The sequence below is a fragment of the Scleropages formosus genome, chromosome 8 (genome assembly GCF_900964775.1).
Source record: "Scleropages formosus chromosome 8, fSclFor1.1, whole genome shotgun sequence".
Classification (NCBI taxonomy): domain Eukaryota; kingdom Metazoa; phylum Chordata; class Actinopteri; order Osteoglossiformes; family Osteoglossidae; genus Scleropages; species Scleropages formosus.
In genome coordinates this window covers 9,751,489-9,773,600 of record NC_041813.1, presented here as the reverse complement: position 1 = coordinate 9,773,600, position 22,112 = coordinate 9,751,489, and the positions used below count along the sequence as shown (strand labels likewise).

The window sequence follows — 22,112 nt, the reverse complement described above, 5'->3', positions numbered from 1 at the left end:
AGGAGGGTATCAGGATTTGTCTACCCTTTGTTTTATGCACCTACTTGAATAATGACCATCGGTGCAGCAAGTGGGAGGTAACAAACTAGGTTTACTTGAGAGTCACATGTCTGCAGCCAAGTCTCTTCTCTTAATGTAATGCATAAATTGTACTTTTGCTGAGATGTACGTCGTTTTGGACAAAAGCGTCTGCTAAATGAATAAATGTAAATGTAATATCTAAAGCATATCTAAAGGTTATCAATGTAAGTATGGAAATAGATGAAAAAGGAACAATATATGAGTGCCTGTGGGAATAGTTTTGACATTTTGTTTCACCTAACCCTTAAAGGCAAACTTGCTCAAAAAGGCTATGAATTAAGAGTGCTGTATGGTGACAGAAGAGTCACATCACCTTACCACAATAAAGTATCACACTGGGGTCTATGTCCTCCAGAAAGCTTTGTAAAGATAGGCATAGAAATGTCAAATACAATAGTAATTCACTTAATAAAAAATACATTTCAGAGAAATCATTTCAGAAATACATTTAAGGATAAAAGCATAAATATAGAAACACATTGTATGTTTCTACCAAAATGTACAAGGTTTCATCTTTAGAAAAATTTAGGAGATGTTCTAATGGAAAACCTATGGTATTCACAAGGGATTCTCCTGTTGCTGGCTGTCATGAAGTCGCAGGATGCTCTGAAGGGCGTCCAGCCAGACTTTGTAACAGAAGAGGTACTGTTCCTGGAATCACAGGGAAGGCCATGACCATTATTAAATAGCACTGTCTGCTGGATTTATTGGGCTCCAGCACCTCATTTGGAAGAGGGAAAATCAAATTTGCTGTGAGATGATGTAAGCAGCTGTCCTTGGACAGTTAATAAAATGTCTATTGGAGTTTTGTTAGCAGCTTGGCAGGAAATGGCTGTGGGAGCAGCTTTTGGCTGCTTGTGGGCCTTCATGTACTGTAAATTGAGGCCTTGGGATTGGAGAAACAGCTTTGTCCAGCTCACCTTCCACAGTCATTTCAAAATCAACCTGCTTGGAGCTTTTTCTGTATTACCAAAAAACATACACACACTGTCTGAACCACTTGTCCCATACAGGGTCAGGGGGAGCCGGAGCCTAACCCAGCAACACAGGGCATAAGGCTGGAGGGGGAGGGGACACACCCAGAACGGGACGCCAGCCCATCGCAAGGCACCCTAAGCAGGACTCAAACCCCAGACCCACCCGAGAGGAGGACCTGGGCCAACCCACTGCGCCACCATGCCCCCTACCAAAAAACACACACACACACACACACACACACACACACACACACACACACACACACACACACTTTCAGAACTGCTTGTCCCATACGGGGTCTCGGGAGCCTACCCAGTAACACAGGGTGTAAGGCTGGAGGGGGAGGGGACACACCCAGGACAGGACACCAGTCCGTCGCAAGGCACCCCAAGCGAGACTTGAACCCCAGACCCACCCGAGAGCAGGACTGTGGTCGAACCCACTGTGCCACCGCACCCCCTTACCAAAAAACAATAAACAGGAAATGTACCTTTGTCTGTATCATCCCATACCGCTGTAGTCTCATCTCCTTCACTATATTGCTGATGTTAATCTGTTGAAACAAAGCAGTGGATACATTAAGCTCAGGTTTGGGCATACAAAATACAAATTTCCAGAGAGGGTCAAACTCCTAGGAATACGGGTGTGGGCAGCAAAGGGGTATGGATGCACACAGCGCCTGAATGTGTCACTGAGGGATATCTCACGCTCAGGTCCTTCTCGATGAGGGTGAGGATGATGTCGGTGCAGATGAGAACACCTGCTCTGCCAATTCCAGCGCTGCAGTGCACGGTGACGGGCCCCTCTGAGTGCACTGCCCGCATGTAGCGAACAAAACGAACCAGATGCTCACAGGAGTGTGGTGTGCCATGGTCTGGCCAGGTGGTAAACTTCAGGTGCTTCACCACGTGTGTGTCTCCGCTCTGCAACAGAAAATTATTTCCATTTAAAAGATGGAAGCCAACCCTCTGGTTTGCTGCAAGTCATAAATGCTTTGCAGTTTTGTGACTTACTTTTTTTTCCACCATCCTGATGATCCGGATGTGAAAATAGTCCTGTATCTGGCAGTTGTCCAGGATGAGCTGGTAGCAGCCAACATCTATGGGCTCATGGAGCTTCTCAGGCCAGTACTTGTGGCACTTGACACGGCCACGCTCCACCTCCTGCGTCACCATAGCAATGACGTCTGAGCGGTTCTCCCACACCATTTGCCAGAAGCATGTCTGGGTACAAGGCAGTGGGCCCTGGGAGCAAATGTAGCTGAAGTCCTCCTCTGGGCCTACACCCATGCGGATGTAGCTGGCATTAATGTACTCCTGCTGCTCCCCAACTGGGACCCGAGTTTTGTCATCTGTTGAGGACACAAGGGGGGCACTCTAATTAGTGTAATTCTTACCAAGAAAAGGAAGTTCATTACATGTCTCATTACAGAACAAACACAAATGGAAAAGAAGCAACTTTATTCCATGCCACATGCATACACAGCTCTGAAAAATTCACTAAAGTAAGTTAAAGACATTGAGAGAGGATCACCTTACAACCACACCTCACTAACTACACTATTATAAATACATGAAAATTTAGGATATGTATGTCATTAATATTCTGCTTTGTTTAATCTGGATTATAAAACAATGTTAAAACTCATTTGTTCTTCAGGAAAAGAAGAGTCCCCTTCACATTTATTCATTTACTAGACACCTTTCTCTAAAGTGACTTACAATGCTGATCTACCTTAAATTTACTTATCCATTTATACAGCAAGGTAATTTTCACCAGAACAGTTTTTAAGGATAAGTACCTAGCTTGAGGGTACTACAGACAGAGGTGTGATTTGAACCCATAGCCTTTGGGTCCAACAGCAGCAGCACTAACCACTACACTACCAGCTGTCCCATGAAAATCTGATTACACTATGTGCATATTGCTGTTTGAAAATGGAACGGTACAGGATCTGAGCTACAGACTCGGTCTTTATTCTGACTGGTGTTATGTTTTATGAGTTGGGCAGCACATCCTTTACAAGCCAGAAGCATTATTCATTAATTAGTCAAAGATGCAGACTTCTGGTTGTTCCCCCAGTAGAGCCTAATAGACATAGTGTCCCCAGGAGTATAACCAGAACTTATGACCAGACCTCCACAACAAAATGTATGGAAATGTGTTTAACTAAGTTTGACCATTCTGCTCATGATGGTTGAGGTGGAGGGGATGTAGTGTGTGCCAGGCCCCCTCCATCATGGGTGGTATCACACTTCCTGCCCAGCGTGGTGCTGCTTGAGTTGCTTCCAGCAACAACAGCATCTCACGCCTGGGCTTCAACACTCTACTCAGGCAGTCTATCCAGAACGGAGGGGCCCCCTGACTGCAACTGTAAACAAACATCTCCACAGACCCCCAGCATGCTTGTGGGTTGGCTCCTTTCCTGGATTGGATGCGGCTCACTTTTGCTGATGTGTGGGCAAAATTGCACAGCAAACACAGCAAATAGAGACTAATGAGCCTCCAGCTTGGCCCTTGTCTCTCATAACAATAGAGCAAAATAAACACATTATCTTTCTTCTTTCGCTTCATGTTTCCAAACATTTTTCTAGAGCAAAAAAAAAAACATTTGATGAAGCAGGATGAAGTGTGATAACGCTGGTGATGGTGACCTTTCCCTTACCTCTTCCTCAATAAAACTGCATAGGACTGAGTGCTAACCGGGTCATGTGCAAAGGACAATCTTTGGGTCTAAACAGAACTGGAAGAAGCTCAGTGGAGATCACATAGTCTTGTGTAGAGCACAGAGCACTTTTACACGCACATTGATGCTTCTGTTTCTTTAAATAGCAAAACTGTTTCACCTCAAAACTTGTCAACATAGAAGGAGACAATATTCACAGACATAAAGCTTTTATGAGTATCAGTACTACTACAGGGCAGCAAATTGGTGTTGCTGGTAGAGCTGGTGCTTCACAATTCCTGAGCTGTGGATTTGATATTGAGTCAGTCTGTGTGCAGTTTGCATGTTCTCTTCATGCTTATGTGGTTTCATTCCATAGTCCAAGGCATTTGTTTCAGGTGAATTGGTGACTCCTTGGTGTGTGTGTGTGTATCATTGCCCTTGATTGGACTGGTGTCCCATTTATGATGTACTCTGCCTCATATCCTATGCTTCCAAGACAATTTTGGACCTCTGCATTGGATAACTTGATGATTATTGATGATGGGCAGACTGATGGGTGGACAACTTCTACACCTGGCTAACATGTAGTAAGATATATAGAGTGATGTTATCATTATCAAATGGAGGACTGATGCAAAATTTTGAGGATCTCCGTAACATTCACCACTCCCAGAACAACGACCTCCTGTAGCCACTCACAAGGCAGGATGTCCCGGTAGCGGTTCTTCTCCCTGTTCTCTGGAGCTTTTCCCACGAGGCAGTTGTCAGCAGGCTTCAGGTGCTCTAAGGCCTGATAAGAACAACAGAAAATTCCTCAACTTTGCATCATGCTGCATTGTAAACTAATGAGAAACACGGAGAACTTTGACATGCTTGTTCTCATAATAGTAGAGAAGTGTTTTGTTGTCTTTCTCTCTCGACATACAAAAGCAGCCAACAAAAGCATGTATGCAGCAGAGACATTAAAGTCGAGCCATACATTACATAGTCCTCATTGTTCTTTATCCATTTCTACCACATATCCCTATGTGCACAGTCCCATTAGATGGCATTGGATGGCTAGCATTTACCAGTTACCCCCAGTTAAGGGTCTTGGCAAAATGGGCACCTACTGGGCTGATAGAAATAATCCTATGTTTTCTGACTGGAGTTTGTGTCTGTGAGCCTGTACGTAAAGCCTAGCGGCTTGGTGTATGCTTAACCAAGAACTGTACCATGAATTCCTTCACCAGCTCCTGCTGGTCCAGCTGGTGCTGCAAGATTTGAATGAGGGCTTTGACCCTTGACCCAGAGTATTGACCATGCTTGCTAGGGCTTATCAAGGCTAGTTTTGTCAACTCCTCTTCAGACACTATTGGATGACCTGCATTGAAGTGAACAAAGTACAAAGAAGGGAATTATGGGAATATGGGACCCTTCAACAATTTAATTACTTGAAGTAACAGAAGTGCACCTATTACTAAATTACTGGGGTTAATTTGCTCAGTAAAATCAAACATTCCTATTGTCATTGTTAAGGTGGGTCAAAATTACCATTATTAATTAAGAAAAAAATTACTCGACAGTGGAAAAATGTCATTTAAAATTTGTAAAAATAGAAAAATAAAGGTATTTTTATTCACGACAGTCCTAAGAAAAATTGTATGTTTTATCTTTATGTATTTATAATGAATAAAAATTTGACTAATGCAGAGTCAGGAATGTTTGGATTTTAATATTTTAAACATAGTTTGACCACAAGTTGAAAAAACACTTGGAGAGGTTTGATCTGGTGAAACCCTGCACTAAGAACAGAGGAAAGTTGTGTTCTTTACAGTTTTTTTATTGTCTGCTTTTAAGCTTTTTATTATATGCTTTTATGATAGCTGCTGTTTAAGCATATTCCTGGACAGATTGTTTTAAACTGCTCAGTTCTCATTTTGATTAAGTGCTTCACCTGTGAGTGTTCTATTTTCCTTCTTTTAATTGAAAACAGACAGCAACTAAATAGCCCCTTTTCTGCAGTGAACGTACTCTTTTTTTACACAATTCAACAGGAGTTTTTAACTTGCTGTAACAGCAGCCATCAAGATGAAGGAGGTGTTTGTCTCTAAAAACTACTTTCTTCTTAATAATTTTTTCCCAAAGTTTTTATGACTGTTTCCTCTATTGAATTGTTCTACAGCAGCGTGCAAGATAGCCTGAAAGTCCCGCCAGGAATAAATTGTTCCGTTTAAAAACCGGACACCGGTTGAACATACACTACAGCAAAGGCAACTGCCATCGTTATATTAACTTTTTTCCAGTCATTGTAAAAATAAAATGAACATGTACTGGGTAAGAATGTGGTTGTGCTTAATTACTTTCTATTAAAAGGGTTAATATTTTCATAAGTCATTATATCAGTTTTCGTGGCATGGGACCAGAATATACGAGAGCTGAGTATAAATGCAACTGCGCCATGGATGCTCCCAAGCCCGGCTGAGAAAGGAGGGTGGGCGGGCATGGGGATGGCTACCCCACACTGTAAAAACCTTGCCAGCTACAGAAACGCCAACGAGGAAACTTCAAGACATCTCAGCTCTTGACAGAGATGCCTGGAGATCCCTTGCTGGCTACCTATGTCCCAGGAGGGGTGGAAGGCATAAGAAGAAGAAGAAGAGTATAAACGCACTGCCAGGTACCCATAAAAACCAAGTCTGCAGATTATCGTCCAACTATTTAACTTTGACCTTGCTTCTTGGAAAAAAAACATCAAAGCATGAAAGGCATTATTATTAAATGCATTTTAAAAATTAAAAATGTTCTAATATTGCATCCTTCACATTAATGTGTATTTAAAGATGTTGCCTTAAATATCCTGTGTATACTACTTTGATATCCAGAAATAACATGGACACATTTCTATTTATATAGAGATGTTCGGTTGTACGATGTGGCATCTGACAAGCCTGCGACTAAATTCATTCATCACTGCACTCCACCTGTGAAAGGCAGTGACTCCTGGGAGTTAGTGTGAGATGAGTCTTCATCATTATCATCCTCATCATCACCATCATCATCACCATCATCATCCTCATCCTCACTGCTCCAGCCATCAGAATGACCTTTGCCCCTTCTCTTCTTGGTTTTGTCTTGGTGCAACGGCTGGGATGCATCCCTGAAGGAGGATGGGGCAGTGTGAGGAGAGAGCTTGACCACATTGCTACTGTTCCGTGGAGCAATCATGCAAGGCTCTTTTTCCTGCGTTTTTTCCACCTAAAATGTAGAAAAGCTGCTAATTGTACCAGCTTTGTACCTGATAATTAACAACTGCTTCATCTGAGATTACATTCTCATCAAGCACAACAGAGATGTGAATTTCTTGAACGGCTCTCTATTGCCTCCTTGTGGACACAGTCACTGACAAACTTCTACCTCTTTTCACTCCATATATTGTGCTACACCTCAGCATTCATCTAACAGACTTCAGAGCTTAACACAAATTTGCTTTATTCGATCATGCAGTTTAGAATAGACAATAGTGTATAAGAGCCTACATGTCTGATTTAGCAGACAAGTTGTTTGTTAAGCAGCCCTGCAAGCATTTGGCAACCACCACATATGAATACACACACATAATAGGATGGCAGACAGTATAGTGGTTACAGCTATTGCTCTGCAATCTGTAGGTTCTCATTTGAATCCCCCTCCTACTGCAGTACACTTGAGCAAGGTACTTACCTTGAACTGGTGGAGTACAAATAATTGTAAGCAGCTTGTAGAAACCTATCATTGTAAATTGCCTTGAATAAAGGGGTCAGCTAGATAAAAAATATTTTTTCAGAACCGCTTGTCCCATACGGGGTCAGATAAAAAATAAATGAATAAAATGGTGTGGATGTTTCTGCAATTTCTCAGTGTACTGCCTCTGTTCTGTACCCCTACAACGTGTCTTAGTAATAAAAAAAATGAGCCATTGCTCATATAGTCCATCGTTGCACTTTCATACTTGGATGGCACATGCATCTGTTCCTTGATCTATTGGTTAAAATTTTTTTTTGCTTTTTTATTACCATTTATTATATGTTTGTTGTTCTTTTGTTGTATATGCACCATGAAGATGAATACAGCTATCACTGAAAGTAAAAAGCCAAAATGCAAAAATAAAATCTATTCCAGTGAGTATGAATCTGAAAGAAGTGGCACATTTATCAAGTTCTAAGGAGCAAAAAATGTGGCAAAAACTGAGAAAAAAAGCATGCTGGAAGTACTTCTGACTCAACAAAAGATGATCCAAACTCAGTGAAAAAAGAATAGATTTTCAGCTTTCGCATTACACTCTCTACTCTCCCACCTCTCCACCAAACTGAACACTCTTCTTTGATATTCTTCCTGAATTACTTGTTTTTTCTTTCTATTTATCGGGTTTTAAATGTTTATAAGACAAAAAACATATCTTTCACACTGTTCATGAAATTGGCGACCGTCGGAAACTGTGATATGCATAACAGTACAGGTATTAGACAGTAGTATTTCTGCGTTGTGGTATTTCTTATTTTTGTGCATTTGGAATGAAAAATTTACTTGTTGGCAGTCTAGGAGTGCACATTTTTTCCCTATCTAATCTAATAGAAACAGGACGTTCGCTTAATCGAGATTTGCCAAAAAGACAAATGTTGTAGAACATATTCTGTCTGTTGAACGGATGCTGAGAATACTTGAAAATTACGCTCACACAGTCACTCATTTTCACACTGTTTTCTTATTCACATGATAATCGTTCCCTACACAACATGTAGCACGAACAGTTGTGACAGAACCACTGAAATAGTATTTACTACCGTTGTCGCACCTGACACAAGTGTCTGGGATGCAGAGAGAAGGATAGCAGCCCTGCTGATGAAGGACACATTTCTGGCTGTCCTGCAGATGAGAGAGGTGAAATGTAAGCAAAGCAAATGTTAGAACCGTGACCCGAGCGGCTTCTGCTCTCACCTTTGTCCAGCTTTTATGTAGAGGACAAACAAGCTGCCATGCTCATTTCATGGAATCCCATTAATCTGATTGAATCCTTCTAATAAGGTAAGCCTCCACAAACTGACTCACTCTTCCAGGTAATCTTGATTCTCTATGGTAATTGCCATTGCATCATGACACTGTGAACCACTCCATCCTAAAGCAGAGGCACTAGACAGAAAAGGTGGTTTCATACACTAGGAGTATACAGTAGGAGAGTGTCAGTGCTACCTTCTCTGAGCTCCCAGAATGTCTTCTCATTGACTTTCTTCTTGGAGGAGGTAAACTTGTAATGCCCTCTTCTGCTTCAGTTTCTGCAGTGAACACAACAAAGTAAAAGTCAAATCTGTGACCATTAGTTACTTTCTACATGTGAGGACGTTTTCCACACGTAAAGCTACAGAACATCTGATCTGTATGAGGACTTGACCTGGGCGGTATTGTTCAAGGGCGGTGCTTGTTTTGATGTTTGGAGGGAGCTGGCTCTGCCTGTACAGCGTCAGCTGTACTTTTCCCTCTGCCCCCCGCAGGATCTCCACCACCTTGCTGTAGCTGAGGCCTGACACAATGATGTCATTCACCTGGGGTGATCGAACACACGCAGACAAAAATGTGCACAGAAGTACATACATAGAGGCCTGTGCACAAAACAGTTTAAAAGTAAGCAAGCAATCAGGGAGAGCACATTTCTAAATACTTAAACGTGTAATAATTAATGGTCTAAAAATGACTTACGTCTTAACATAAGTACTGATCTTATGTCTTTAATTTGTGGCGAAGTTGTTAAAAAAGCTGTACAGATTTTTTCACAGTTTGGCTAAATGATTGATGGGTACCTCCAGTAGGATATCCCCCACTCTCATCCTGCCATCCAGTGATGCCACACTCCCTGAGCAGATGTCCTTCACTCTGAGAGCGCTCCCATTAACACCTCCCATTAGGGCAAAGCCAAGGCCCCCATTTTCTGGCTTCTGGAATTCTAACTGGAATATGCGGCTCTATGCACATGGGGAAAGGGCTGGTCATTTTTTCAGCAAGAGTCAACAAATTGTTCTAATGGAAAGATCAAATTGCACAGTAATCTCCAAGGGCCAACGGAAACCTACTGATCATGAGATGATCATCTTTTTAAAGAAGAATTCCATGAAACATTGATATATAAAGGGGGTGAAGATGAATTTTTCAATACTATTATAGCAAACACAAAGCAAATTCAGACTGAAGCCTACAGCTTCTTCTAGACAAAAGCATTAGGAAGAATTACCTGCTCTTCTGAGGACACTGAGAGCTTGTTTCTCAGGCTCCCTCCACTGTCAGGCAGTGGTTTTACTGTGAAAAGACAAGCAATGACATCTCATAACCCTGAGTTACTTTCTTAGGTGAAGTTCACACTAAAACTTGCCATTTTCATCTTTGTATATTTCTTGCATGCTTGAAGAACACTATTCAAACTTTCAATGCTCAGGAGAAATGAAAACAATAGCACAATTCCAAGATCCAGCAGTTTTTACAAGAACTATGCATCCTTCCATTCAGTTTCACTAACCGCTTGTCCTGAGCAGAGTCACAGTGAATCGGAGACGATTCTGCAGCGCAAGATGTACAGGGACACCCTGGATGGGGCGCCAGTCCATCGCAGGGTAGCCACACACACACGGTCAGTCACCCAATGACACATTAAACACAATTTAGAGTCACTAGTCCACCTGCGCTGCATGTCTTTGGACTGTGTGAGAAAACCAGAGCACCCCAGGAAACCCATGCAGAGAAAATGCAAACTCCATGCAGGCTAAGCAGGGATCAAACCATCTTCTCTCGCACCACCCAGGCGCTGTGAGGTGGCAGCGCTACTCGCTGCACCACTGTACTGCCCTATTATGACAACTAACACAGCAAAATAAATTATTCTACAAAACATTAACCACCTACAAAACGCGGATGCATATATCTTCAAGGCTACAAGGCAACTGAAAAAACATCACAGGCAGCCAAGAACCACCTAAAAGCAACATGCTGCTTTGAACCCCGCTAATTCCAAACCCAAATTAAATGGCAAGTGAATGCATTGAACAAGTCACTTACAGTGCCATCTCTTCTCTACAGCCATCTCCTTGCTGCGTGGACCTCGTCCCCACCAAATAAGAGCATGACTGTCTCAAGGGCTACCCCCTGCCTAGCCGTCTCCCGGCAACCAGTGACATGGCCAACATGGTTGCGTCCTCTGTGGGCAGCAGTGAGCGCCAATACCCCAGTGGAGGTCTGCAGCCTTGCTAATAATTAATCCCAGGCAACTTCTTTCCAACATAGGTCGGTCTGTCAGTGGAGAGCAGTTTTGTGGTGTAGCATGAGGAAACCAAGAGTCCTTACTGTCCTCACTGGCCACGTCCTGCTCCGAAGTGCTTGGCTCTTCAAACCGAGGGAACAGCTTAATGTCTTTCTTCCATTCAAATAGTCCTGGATGTGGGTATGGTTGCAGAACATACTTTAGCCAGACTCATGAATAAAAGAACAAGTGGTCTCTTCTCAGCAAGAATCAAATACTACGTATGCAGGTGTGTTGCTATACTTAGAAGGCAAACGTGCACTCCAAATATATTTGGCAGAAAAAGATTTGAGTCTAGGGAACACTGCTCTTTGCGTGGAGTTTTAAAGAGGAGTTTCAGAATTGAAAGAAAAAGATAAAAATCTTTCCTGCATTAATTGTCACTTGTGTCTTTACCATGCAGATAGCACTGGACACTAGACCGCCACTCACTGAGCACACCTCTGGATAAACATTTAGAGTGGCCTATCCAGCTGAGGGTGTGTGTGTTGGCAGACCTGCAGGGGAGGAGGCTGTTTGGCTAGTGCAGCAGAGTCGCCACTGCAGGAAAGGAGTGGGAAGGCCCATCCTAATGGAAGCTGACACTGTGCTCGGCAAGCCAGCACAGCCAGCCGAGCGTTCACTGACGACTCTCCTGTGCGGCAGGCAGCGGAGCAGCTCTGGGTCTCGCCCATGTCACTTCTGACTAGAGCTCAATCTGTCGACCGGCTGCCCCCCTCTTGCCAAGCAAGATGGAAGGTACTTCTGACAGGCCTAGTGCTTAATTAGCCCAGGGGAAGGTTAACGAGACACGCATGCTGATGCCCTATAGAGAATCTGATGCAGATGAATGGAAAGGGTAAGCTCCTCGGCAGCAGTGAGGGTGGTGGACGAGGAAATTCACAGGATTTTGCTTCCTTGTGCATTTATTCATTTCTTTAAACATAACAAGGAACAAGGAAACTTGCTGCTCCTCACACATGATCATCACCAAATCTACATATATGTTGTTCTTAGTATTTAGCATGAAGATGTTTTTCTTCCTTTCTTCTACTCTTTCAAAGGTTGTAGCTGTAGGAAAGCAAAATAAAAACTCACCATTCCTCTTCCCTTTGGGCATCACGGGCTGGTCCTCTCTATGCCAAAGACAGTGACCATTACCAGTGATGTTCTGGCCACAAGGAAGCATTTGAGTTTGGAGCTCCAGGTTTGGCGACACAAGAGCTTACCTGGTGGCCTTCAGCTTGACCTTGCGTGGGGCAGATTCACAGGCCTTGACTGCATCCTCCAAGGTCATGCCCATAGTGCACTTTCCGCAAATATAGAGGATCTTGTCTCTAGGCTGGATGCTGCCGTCCTCACTAGCAGGGGAATGGGGCACCACTTCCAAAACGTAGATGCCTTGCCACCGGCTGCCAATGCCACCTGTCAGCTTGATTCCTGCAGACCCACAACGGTGAGAAGTAATTGTAGACTCAGTCCTTTCATGTCAATCTTGAACCCATGAAAGTTGTATTCAGACATGGCGCCATCAGGAATGTGGGTGACTCACAGTAACATGGTCACTTTCATCATGTTAAGAAAAGAATTTACCACATTACCAAGGCAGCATGTTATAAGTGTTTTTCTACACATGTAAAAGATCTAAATCCACAACTACATTTACATTTACTAATATAACAGATACTTTTCTTCAAAATGAAATTCTATTGCACATCTCTCGAGGGGGGCGCGGTGGCGCAGTGGGTTGGACCGGGTCCTGCTCTCCAGTGGGTCTGGGGTTCGAGTCCCGCTTGGGGTGCCTTGCGACGGACTGGCGTCCCGTCCTGGGTGTGTCCCCTCCCCCTCCGGCCTTACGCCCCGTGTTGCCGGGTAGGCTCCGGTTCCCCGCGACCCCGTATGGGAGAAGCGGTTCCGAAAATGTGTGTGTGTGTGTATGCACATCTCTCAGTGGACTGGTTTGGTTTTAAGCATTTTGTTTTTACTGATTTATGTGCATCAACCAGGATGTGAACTCACCCAACTGTCCATTTGGCCTTTTGTAGAGCACAATGTCAGGAAGACTATCTGGAGGTGGTGGCGCTCGAAGGTTCTGCACAGCTCGCCCCAAGATCATCAGGAGGCGCTTGGGTGATGATCGCAGTATGGCCAAAGCAAACTCCTCTTGGACATTGGTCACATTGTGACCATTGACCTACAACAGCATGATTTGAATTTGAACTCATATAAAATAATGTAAAAATACACATACTGACTAGATAAAGCAAAATTCAACCCAAATTTACAGTATCTAAACCAAGTAATAAAGGAATCTCTAAAAGCCAGAATAGCAGTAACATGAAACAGGGAACCAGTCTACATTGACCTTTCGTACCATAATGAGTCTGTCCCCTGGTCTTAATCTGCCATCTGCTTTTGCGGGGTTATCCAGGATGTCCTGGATATAATAGCAGCTGTCTAGCTTGCTGCGGGTGACGGTAAAGCCAAAACTGCCACTCCAGGACTTGCTTAGTGTCACGGTCAGCTCAAACTCCTGGGTCCTTCCCTGTATGATAGAAAGAAACCCTGCACCTGTGGCTTTGTTTCCACAGCAGCACAGCAAATTCATACAGCCTTGAATGAAACTGCTCCATATGCCCTAATCACCACTAACTGGGTAGTGTAATTATTTGTGTTATACATTGCAACTATTATTCTAAACTAATGGCCAAGTGAACTTACAAATATTATTTCTCACCCTGCTGGGGTCTTCGTCATCCTGTTCCTCCTCTTCCTCTACACCCCCACTGTCATTGTTGTCTTTAGCATCATGTGTGGTTTCAGTGGATTTTTGGAGGGTATGGTGGTCATTTAAAGGCCCAGAACTGGAGTTTCCTGTAGTGTCTGGGGTACAGCTAATGGTCAGGTACTCCTCGTCAGCCAGGATGGACAGACCATTCCGCACCAAGCAGTGAGTCATGGGTCTTCCTTCCTTTCCAAGGCCACTGCACACACATGTCATCACACATTACAGTCCCCTTTCCCGCTCAAGCAAATCTGGTTGACTCTGTACACATTAGCAGTGATCAAATTCATAGGTTTATTTACAGTGAATCTTACAGTAATGGCTCATTATCACTCTCTCTGCAAAAGAGGAATAAATTCCCAGATCCAGATATTGCTGTTAATCTGTAATGCATGGTATCACCTCCATAATTTACACATATAAACATATAGACTCATACTCAGATGAGACCCAGTGCTCAAAAGAATCCTAGGAACCCATACCTCTGTGTGACTTGGACTAGGTTTTCCTTGAGGCAGGGCTGCTCCCCATGCTCATCCTCCTGTTTAGACGTGAGTTCTACTAATGCTGGTCCCTCCTTTTGTGCTGATGTCACATCCTCTGGTGTCAGTGAGCTCTCCTGCTGTCCAGGGTCACTACTGGATGGCAACAGCAGGCTGGCTTCTTCTTGGACCTTACTGTCCCGAACGGCCTTGACTTCTGGGACATCCTGAGGTTGACCTGGGACACTGGCCCGTCGCAGAGCTTTCTCCTGTGCCTTTTGTAGCAGTATTTGGCTAAACTCATGTGTGACTTCACTCATGCGGATGTCTAGGGACTTGGATCTGACCTCTCTGGTAGGCAAAGGAGAGGGACTCTGCCAAAGGCAGAGAACATCCTTTTATTTTGGATTACCTAAAATTCAGTCAATACATGCCTTAGCTGAAGAAGAAACCCCTCTTATTCGTTATTCTTTTATTCAGTTTACAGATCCAGCCCCTTTCTTCAGGCACAAGAGCTAAGATTAGAGATGAAACTAGGCTAAGAATATCCTCTTTGCTCAAGAACTTTCTCTGCTTACACTAGTCAAAGACCTGTGCTGGTGTCTTCCATACAATATGATTAATGATAAAAGTTCATGAAAGTGCAAAATATGTACAAGTCAAATGGGGTACAAAAGATAATTAGAAGTCAGAAAATTCCTATCAAAGCTTGACACAATGAAGAAATCTGTTCATTTGACACAGCCAGGGGCAGCAAGGAACCCTGTCAGGGAGATCTTACCAATATGCTGGCATCCATCTCTGGAAGATCACCTGGAGCTGGGCGACACACAGACAACCTGACTTCATCTGGCGTGCTCTGCATAAGGTGTACAACTTTCTACAAAGACAGAAGAACACAGGACAGGGCAAGAGGCAGTTTATTCAGCATAATTATTATCCATCTGTTCAGACAAAAAGTGAGTATTGTATGTTATTCAAATGAATTATTATAAATTGCATTTTGACAATGAAACTGCACATTGGGAGCAATGATGAATTTTTAGATTTCCTTTTCTCCAGTTAAAAAAAAGTGCTCATTGGAAAGTTCAGGTGTGAATCTTTATCTTGCATGGAGCAAAGTGAACTCATTTCACCTGATAGGAAAGGCCTTTCACAGACTGCCCGTTCACAGCTAGGATGACGTCACCCTCCCGCAGCTGTCCACAATGTTGAGCTGACTGCCCAGGAACAATTCTCCATACACGGACAACACTTCCACAGTTTGGCAACAGTCCTGCTGGACAAAGGAGGAAGCTGAATCCCAGGCTGCCCAAGTACTTCCTCACTGTCACCTCCATGGTGTTGTCTGCAGGAGAGAGTGGAAAAAAAAAAGCAATAAAGCAGGGCCCAGCCATCTATAAATCAGCAAGAATCAGTGCTACAACTAATTGTTGCTATGTTGTTATAATGCTCAATGTTTCTTCCTGACAAATGGCACTAGATTTAAAAAGTACCTGGTTATATATTAGATATTTGGTACTGGATTTTCATTTCACATTTCAGTAAAAAAGTGTTTTACAAAGCGTAAAAGTAAAAGATAAGTTAAAAAGTGACCAAGTGAAAGAAATTCGTCTTGGTTTGTCAAAGATAAATATGGAGGCCTCTGTGCCATCTTGTCACTCTGTTTTTCCAGGGGGCGGTGCTTTGGTATTCTCACTGCTGGATGGTGACAGCAATGTTGCTGTCACATCCAGTTGAGATACAGCTCTTTCCTCCACCATCTCATCTTACCGACTGACACAAAGCTGTAGTCCTTGGTCTTGACAGACAAGGGTGTTTCCATAGTAACAGCAAGGCTGTGCTGTGGCATGGTGATGTTGTGGCCTGTGGGGGTGGAGTGCCTCTCTGGCCTGCCAGACTCTCTCTCCAGCAGCAAGCTCACCACCTAGAACAAGGACCAGAACGGCTGTTTAAGTGCCTGGCCACAAAGCCCAGGAGCAAGAAGTGAACACACCAAATGTTTGAACTTTGGGCATTTTAAGGAATGTCTTAAGCGTTCCAAACCATCAGCTGGAAAACAGCTTCTCTCAGAGCTGTTACCTAATGAAAAGGAGGTGTGAGGAGGACTAAGATTCATTGCAGAACTGCTTGTCAATCTGACTGCACACATGAGTGGATGTTACCCAGTTTCATCCCTGAAATCTAATTAGTGCAAGTAAAAATAACAACAAATGCAAACATATGTTCTTTCTGCTGTGTGTCACTCTGCATAGCAGTGCTGCTCCTCTCGTGACTACCACAGCTCCAAGCACAATACCTCCCGGCAGAAGCAAACTTGTAAATGAAATCAACCTGGCGCTGTCGAGCTAGGGGCTGCCCAGTTGGGAGGTACTGACCCGTAGAAAGCCCCTTGAGTAGTGGCTAAGAACTGAGCAAGTCTTGGCGGACATCATGACAGATGTGGCTTTAAAAAGAATGGTCTTTGACAGCTGACACAAGTAGGCAATTAAAACAGGGGAATGCTCACGATTATGATTCTACTGGAGGAGCTCAGGTAAAATGGCATCACCATGAGGTTTCTCAGTGGGCCTGCACTGCTCTGTTAAATGAACACCGAGCACCTACCTCTCCTGTCTTCTTCAGGCACTCCACTGCCTGCTTGTGTGTAGCACCCCGCAGGCTCCCCCCATCCACCTCCAGCAGCTTGTCACCTGCGGGAGAAGCCACACCCCCACATCATCGCCCTGTCACAGTGCATCACGGCACAACCGCTGCTGCTTGTACCCTTGCAGAGGGCACCTTGCTGTGAATGAAATGAGAACACTGAGAAACTGCATTTACTCATTTAGCTGACACTTTTCTCCAAAGCAACTTAGAATATTAATCTACCTACAGTTACTTACCCATTTGTACAGCTGGGTAATTTTTACTGGAGAAATTTAGGGTAAGTACCTTGCTGAAGGGTACTACAGCTGAAGGTGACATTCAAACCCACAACCTTTGGGTCTAAAGGCAGCAACTCTAACCACTACACTAACCACCTGTCCAACAGCTGCAGTATTACACCATGACAGGACCTAGTAATAATGTTACAGAGCAATGCTACACACATAAGAGTTACAGGATATGGAAAGACCATGACAGTACAGCGTATGGCACCTATCTGAATACGCCCATCTTGTTCAGCAGCTCCTTCTGGGACTAGACTTTTGATGTAGATTGCGCTGTGCTGTGCCCCTGTGTTGATGCCTCCCTGAAAACAGACAAAAACATACATATTGTCATGCTTGAACTCGAGAATCCAGCCGACGGATTCAGATGCGATAGCGTGTTTATTCGGTTGGGGTAGACAAGAGAATCATCAGGGGCAGGCACAGGTCAGTTGATCAGCAAAACGTTGTACAGAGGAGTAGGCAGAAGTCAGAACTGAGAAAACAAAAGCAAAGAGTTGAGGAACCGAACAGGAGGAAACACACTCTGGACGAGGTTCCGCATGCAGGAAAATCTGAGCCGTCTTTTTATCCCGTGCCTCCTTGATCAGCTCCAGGTGCGGGAGTGGGGGATGCAGTTGTGGGCGTGACACATATAATGTATGGCTTGCTTGCATTTTATTGGGGCAATATAATTCAGGGATCTCAGTCTAGCCACTCAGATGAAAATGTAAAAAAAATGCAGTGTCATCTGACTAAGTAAGGCTGAGAAGGTTTGCATTGGCTCTTACTGATCGGAACTCTCAGACCCTGTTAAATCCTTCCCAACTCTCCCTCCCCCTCCAGAGCACTTGGCTATCCAAAGGCCCGAGCACTCCACCATCTGGAAGACACCCATTGTTGCTTAAGCAGATCAGACTCAACCCCTTATGGTGGATCTGGGATTAGAGAAAGGGCAGCTCACCTGACCCCTTCACATAGAGGGGATGCTCAACTCTCTCTAGTTACTTACAGTATGACTGCCACAGACACCATACCTACAAGAGGTGCTGTTTGTATCTGGGTTTTCCCTATATTAATATTTTTAATGTTATTTGGATTACTTTTACAATGAATTGCAAAAACATATAGTTGCCCATGTGAAGCACATTAAAACATGGCCATTAGAGATGGATGTGGACCTTGATCACTTACACTGACACTGATTCCCAAGCTGCCATTGATCTTCTTCACTTCTAGTGCAAGCAGCTCTCCTTGCTTTTCACTTGAGAAGCTTTCCTGTGTAAAGAATATGTGTAACATCACAGTCAGAGCATTATTATCACTACGTGGGTTAAGGTAAGTCCAAGCGCAGGGACAAGGAGGATACATACCCAAGTATCCAAGATCCGGACCACAGGTATGGGTAGCCTGTTCCCTGACCTTGGAGTCATGACGCTGGTTAGAACCTCCTCCAGCTCCTCCATAGCAGGCCGGTACTCAGCTGTGATGGTATTCTGGGAATCATAGCTTCTCTCCAACATGAGAGCCAGGTTGCTTTGGGCCAGAGAGGTCTTACTGTCTCTTAGACTCTCTGAATGTGCCAGAGCAAGGTAAGAAAAAAAATTAAAATGCCTATCAACTTTCAGTAAGAGTTGACACTGTGAGCTAATACTTCACTTAATCATGCACCGAATACAAAAGGAAAGGGAACGTACGTTTGGGCTGAGACACAATGAGTTCCACCTCCTCGGGGCTGTTCTGTAGGATGGTGGCAGCAGTGTTGAAGGTTACACCCTCCAAGCTGGTCTTATTGAGAGAGATGAGCCTTCCACCTTAGTGGGGTGGAGACATAGAATAATGCAACCCAGCTCAAATCTGGGAAACTACTGTCAAATCTTGATGGTGGTGCTGAAACACTGCATGTCACCTGGTCTGATTCTGCCATCTCTCTCTGCTGGCCCATCTGGGACAATAGATGCAATGAAAATTCCAAGATCTAACTTCCCAGTGTTGTCTTCCCCCATAATGATAATGCCTGGAAATGAAAATATAAACATTTCAGACACTTTCTGATATTGCAGCAATGCCAGTTGAAAAACAGCAAGTATTTTTTTAAATGTCTGCTTAACTCACCAAAGCCAAGTTTGGGGTCCTTTCTGAGAGTCACACAGATGATTTCCCTCTCTGGAGGAGTTCTAGTTGGGGTGTCCACTGTGCAAGGCAGACAACATCATCTCTGAATTAAAATTAATGTCTTTTAATTAAACACAATGACTCAATATCTGATCAGTGGCCAGATTGACTGCTGATCTAACCTGTTTTTTGTTACAGTTTTAAGATTAATTTCCCAACGTGAAGCTGAAAGCTAGCTCTTATGAAGCGAAAAGTGTGGAAATAATACTGATGGCTGAACTCTTTGTAGTAATAACCATAACAATAACAAACAACATGCTTTTTTGAGGTCATGGAACTCAACTATACCCCTGATGGAAGAGGAGGTGGAGAGAGCCTCAGAGTCCTGCTTCTGCAAGGAAACGCTGGACAGCACTCGACTCATCTGGTCCGGAGTGCTGCATGAAGCAGAGCATTTTTATAAAGTGTCAGGATGATATCTACACACTATCACAGCTGTTCTTGATTTTATAAGTATTATGAGTAAGGATTTATTAGTTCCAATAGGCCTTTCAATTGCATGTTTCATAATGGTAGTTTTGCACTTTTGGAATTAGGGTAACATCCTGTCCCTTGAAGCTGACACAGTAGCCACTGCGGTATCACCTCTGACTTGTGACCTTAAGTAAGAACCCTTAGAGTGGTCAGAGTGAAGGTACCTCCAGCCCAAGCGCTGCCCCTGTGACACTGTCTGCAGCTGGACCTGCATCTCCATCTTGGCAGAGATGTCATCGCAGGATTTGCTGATGGAGTTGCTGGGTGTGACGTTCAGGCCAGGAGTATTGAGCACCATCTCTGAACACGACAGCCTTTTCAGCTGGTTCTGGCGAGTTGCCACTGTTGTTGCATACTTTGCTATATTCTCCTCTGAAACAGAAAAGCTTTGTTATCTCACCATTCTTTATATAGGTGGCATGACACGCTGTCCCCTTTTTTGAGAAACGGAAGCTCAAATTTTATTTCCTTTGATAGTCTTCTGTTTTAATGAACAAGTATTTTGGACAAGAATTACCGTATATATGGATAAGAACAGACCTGTGCACACAAATTACACTGTCGACATCAAGCAGTACTAATAGCTCGTCTGTCTCATCTGCAGTTGCCAGAAAGCAACTAAACCATCATAGCACCGATGATGAGCCCAAAGTGAGACCACACTGCTGCACACCTGAGGCCAGTCTCTGGCTCAGCTGTCGAGAGCTCATTTCGTTGTGGAACTTGTGCTGCGAAGAGCAGAGGTTCAGAAGGTACTGAGCAATCTTGGAGCTTTCCGTCAGGAAGCAGTGCTTCTTCCCAGTGGTGCTGCTCTCCACAGTGAACTTCCGCCGCTGGGGAAGGTACACGCCAGCATGAACAGCACAAAGCTTCACATGCAGTCTTTACATTACAAAAGCACTTTTTCTTTACTTATAACAAGTCTCACAAATGCACAGACACAAATAAACCACGAAACGTCACCAAGCTAGCACAAAGACAATAAAAACCACATCTAGTTAGTTCTCCAGCCCAGAATTAGAAAGTCAGAGTGTATGTGGAAGGCAGGTAGGAGCTGGGGTAGGATGCACTCACGGTGGCAGAGATACTCTCTATTTCCCTCCAGAGCAGCCTTAAGGTAGCAGTGCGCATGTTGCTCTTCACTTCATAGACTATAATCCCTTTGGCACATATTCCAAGAACCACATCCCCCGTGAGTGGCTTCTTTTCCACGTGCGCCATGCGGTGAAACAGTACTCCATACTCTGGGAGTTGCTGGGTAAGCTAGAGATGCGAAGGTTAATAGCAGTAGCTCACCAAGCACATCACACACATTGGCACACAAGCACACAGTCTTAACTAGGAGCCTCCATACCTTTAAGAACTCTATCTCAGCTTCATCAGGAAGCATATGGGCATTACTGGCATGTAATCGTGGCAATTCTTCTTTTAAACAGGGTAAGGCCATCTTTTCCATCAGTCTTCTGCTGACGTACTGCTCAGGCTGGTAGTAATTCTTCCCGTAGACCTTAAATAGGTTACACATACCCTATATTTCAGTTAAATGTATTTCTTTCATCAATATTAGTTGTTTAATTTGTCTCACATTCATCCAGCAGTGTAGAAAGCATAAAAATGCACGTGGAATTATTGCTACAATGGACAGCTTTAATTCATTCTTTTATATCTGGTATTGTGGAAAGAGACTGTGTGTAACTTGTGACGAACAGGTGAATGCACACACCTCTGGCATGTAATCCCCAAATTCAGCTTGCAGAGCAAGGGCCCCAAGCAGAAGGCCAGTCTCTTCACTGCAGCGTAACCGGTCCTCCAAAATATCCTTCCGCAGCTGCAGGTAGTACTGGTGACGTGTGAGCTTGTGCCTGTGAAATCCCAAACTGGTTTTACTCTTAGAAGAAGGAGACCCCAACAGACTGACATTTACCATTCTTCTAAGTGTCTTTTCAACGTATCTTCTCCCTTAGTACAAAACCCATTTATCATTCACAGGAAAGAAACAGTGATTTTACTTACAAAATAAACCCAATGTCATCAACGAAAAACTTCACTCGGAGAAAAAGGGCAAAACTAGCAGAAGGTGTCTTCTTCCAGCAGTCTGGAGCCACTTTGGAGATTTTTGTCTCATGGTCCAGAAAGAAAAACTCATCGTCTAGCCATCGCCAAGGAAAACAACGAAAGGTAACACTAATTATAAGGCAAAAACAATAATAATTTTAAAAAACTGCACACCACTGTGTTACATACAAATATCCTTACACACATACACACACACATTTTC

At 43.8% G+C, this 22,112-nt stretch overlaps 1 protein-coding gene across 1 annotated transcript in view; it reads right to left on the bottom strand.

Annotated features, from left to right (window-relative positions):
• Positions 1-639: 639 nt before the first annotated feature.
• ptpn20 (protein tyrosine phosphatase non-receptor type 20) overlaps positions 640-22,112 on the bottom strand; it is a 33,388-nt gene continuing 11,915 nt past the window's right edge. Inside the window, exons 11-45 of the mRNA XM_029254102.1 lie at positions 21,848-21,983; positions 21,558-21,696; positions 21,189-21,341; positions 20,909-21,097; positions 20,508-20,667; positions 19,999-20,206; positions 19,649-19,737; positions 19,301-19,378; positions 19,095-19,202; positions 18,883-18,999; positions 18,559-18,806; positions 18,380-18,463; positions 17,415-17,508; positions 16,881-16,966; positions 16,047-16,200; positions 15,410-15,621; positions 15,055-15,153; positions 14,274-14,647; positions 13,744-13,990; positions 13,381-13,551; positions 13,026-13,200; positions 12,236-12,446; positions 12,105-12,142; positions 11,072-11,158; positions 9,969-10,033; positions 9,541-9,702; positions 9,135-9,285; positions 8,936-9,018; positions 6,691-6,763; positions 4,942-5,090; positions 4,427-4,517; positions 2,073-2,410; positions 1,767-1,982; positions 1,550-1,612; positions 640-732 (exon numbers count right to left, since the gene is read on the bottom strand). Of these exons, the coding sequence (XP_029109935.1) occupies positions 640-732; positions 1,550-1,612; positions 1,767-1,982; positions 2,073-2,410; positions 4,427-4,517; positions 4,942-5,090; positions 6,691-6,763; positions 8,936-9,018; positions 9,135-9,285; positions 9,541-9,702; positions 9,969-10,033; positions 11,072-11,158; positions 12,105-12,142; positions 12,236-12,446; positions 13,026-13,200; positions 13,381-13,551; positions 13,744-13,990; positions 14,274-14,647; positions 15,055-15,153; positions 15,410-15,621; positions 16,047-16,200; positions 16,881-16,966; positions 17,415-17,508; positions 18,380-18,463; positions 18,559-18,806; positions 18,883-18,999; positions 19,095-19,202; positions 19,301-19,378; positions 19,649-19,737; positions 19,999-20,206; positions 20,508-20,667; positions 20,909-21,097; positions 21,189-21,341; positions 21,558-21,696; positions 21,848-21,983 (5,141 nt within the window). The remainder of the gene's footprint in view (positions 733-1,549; positions 1,613-1,766; positions 1,983-2,072; positions 2,411-4,426; positions 4,518-4,941; positions 5,091-6,690; positions 6,764-8,935; positions 9,019-9,134; positions 9,286-9,540; positions 9,703-9,968; positions 10,034-11,071; positions 11,159-12,104; positions 12,143-12,235; positions 12,447-13,025; positions 13,201-13,380; positions 13,552-13,743; positions 13,991-14,273; positions 14,648-15,054; positions 15,154-15,409; positions 15,622-16,046; positions 16,201-16,880; positions 16,967-17,414; positions 17,509-18,379; positions 18,464-18,558; positions 18,807-18,882; positions 19,000-19,094; positions 19,203-19,300; positions 19,379-19,648; positions 19,738-19,998; positions 20,207-20,507; positions 20,668-20,908; positions 21,098-21,188; positions 21,342-21,557; positions 21,697-21,847; positions 21,984-22,112) is intronic.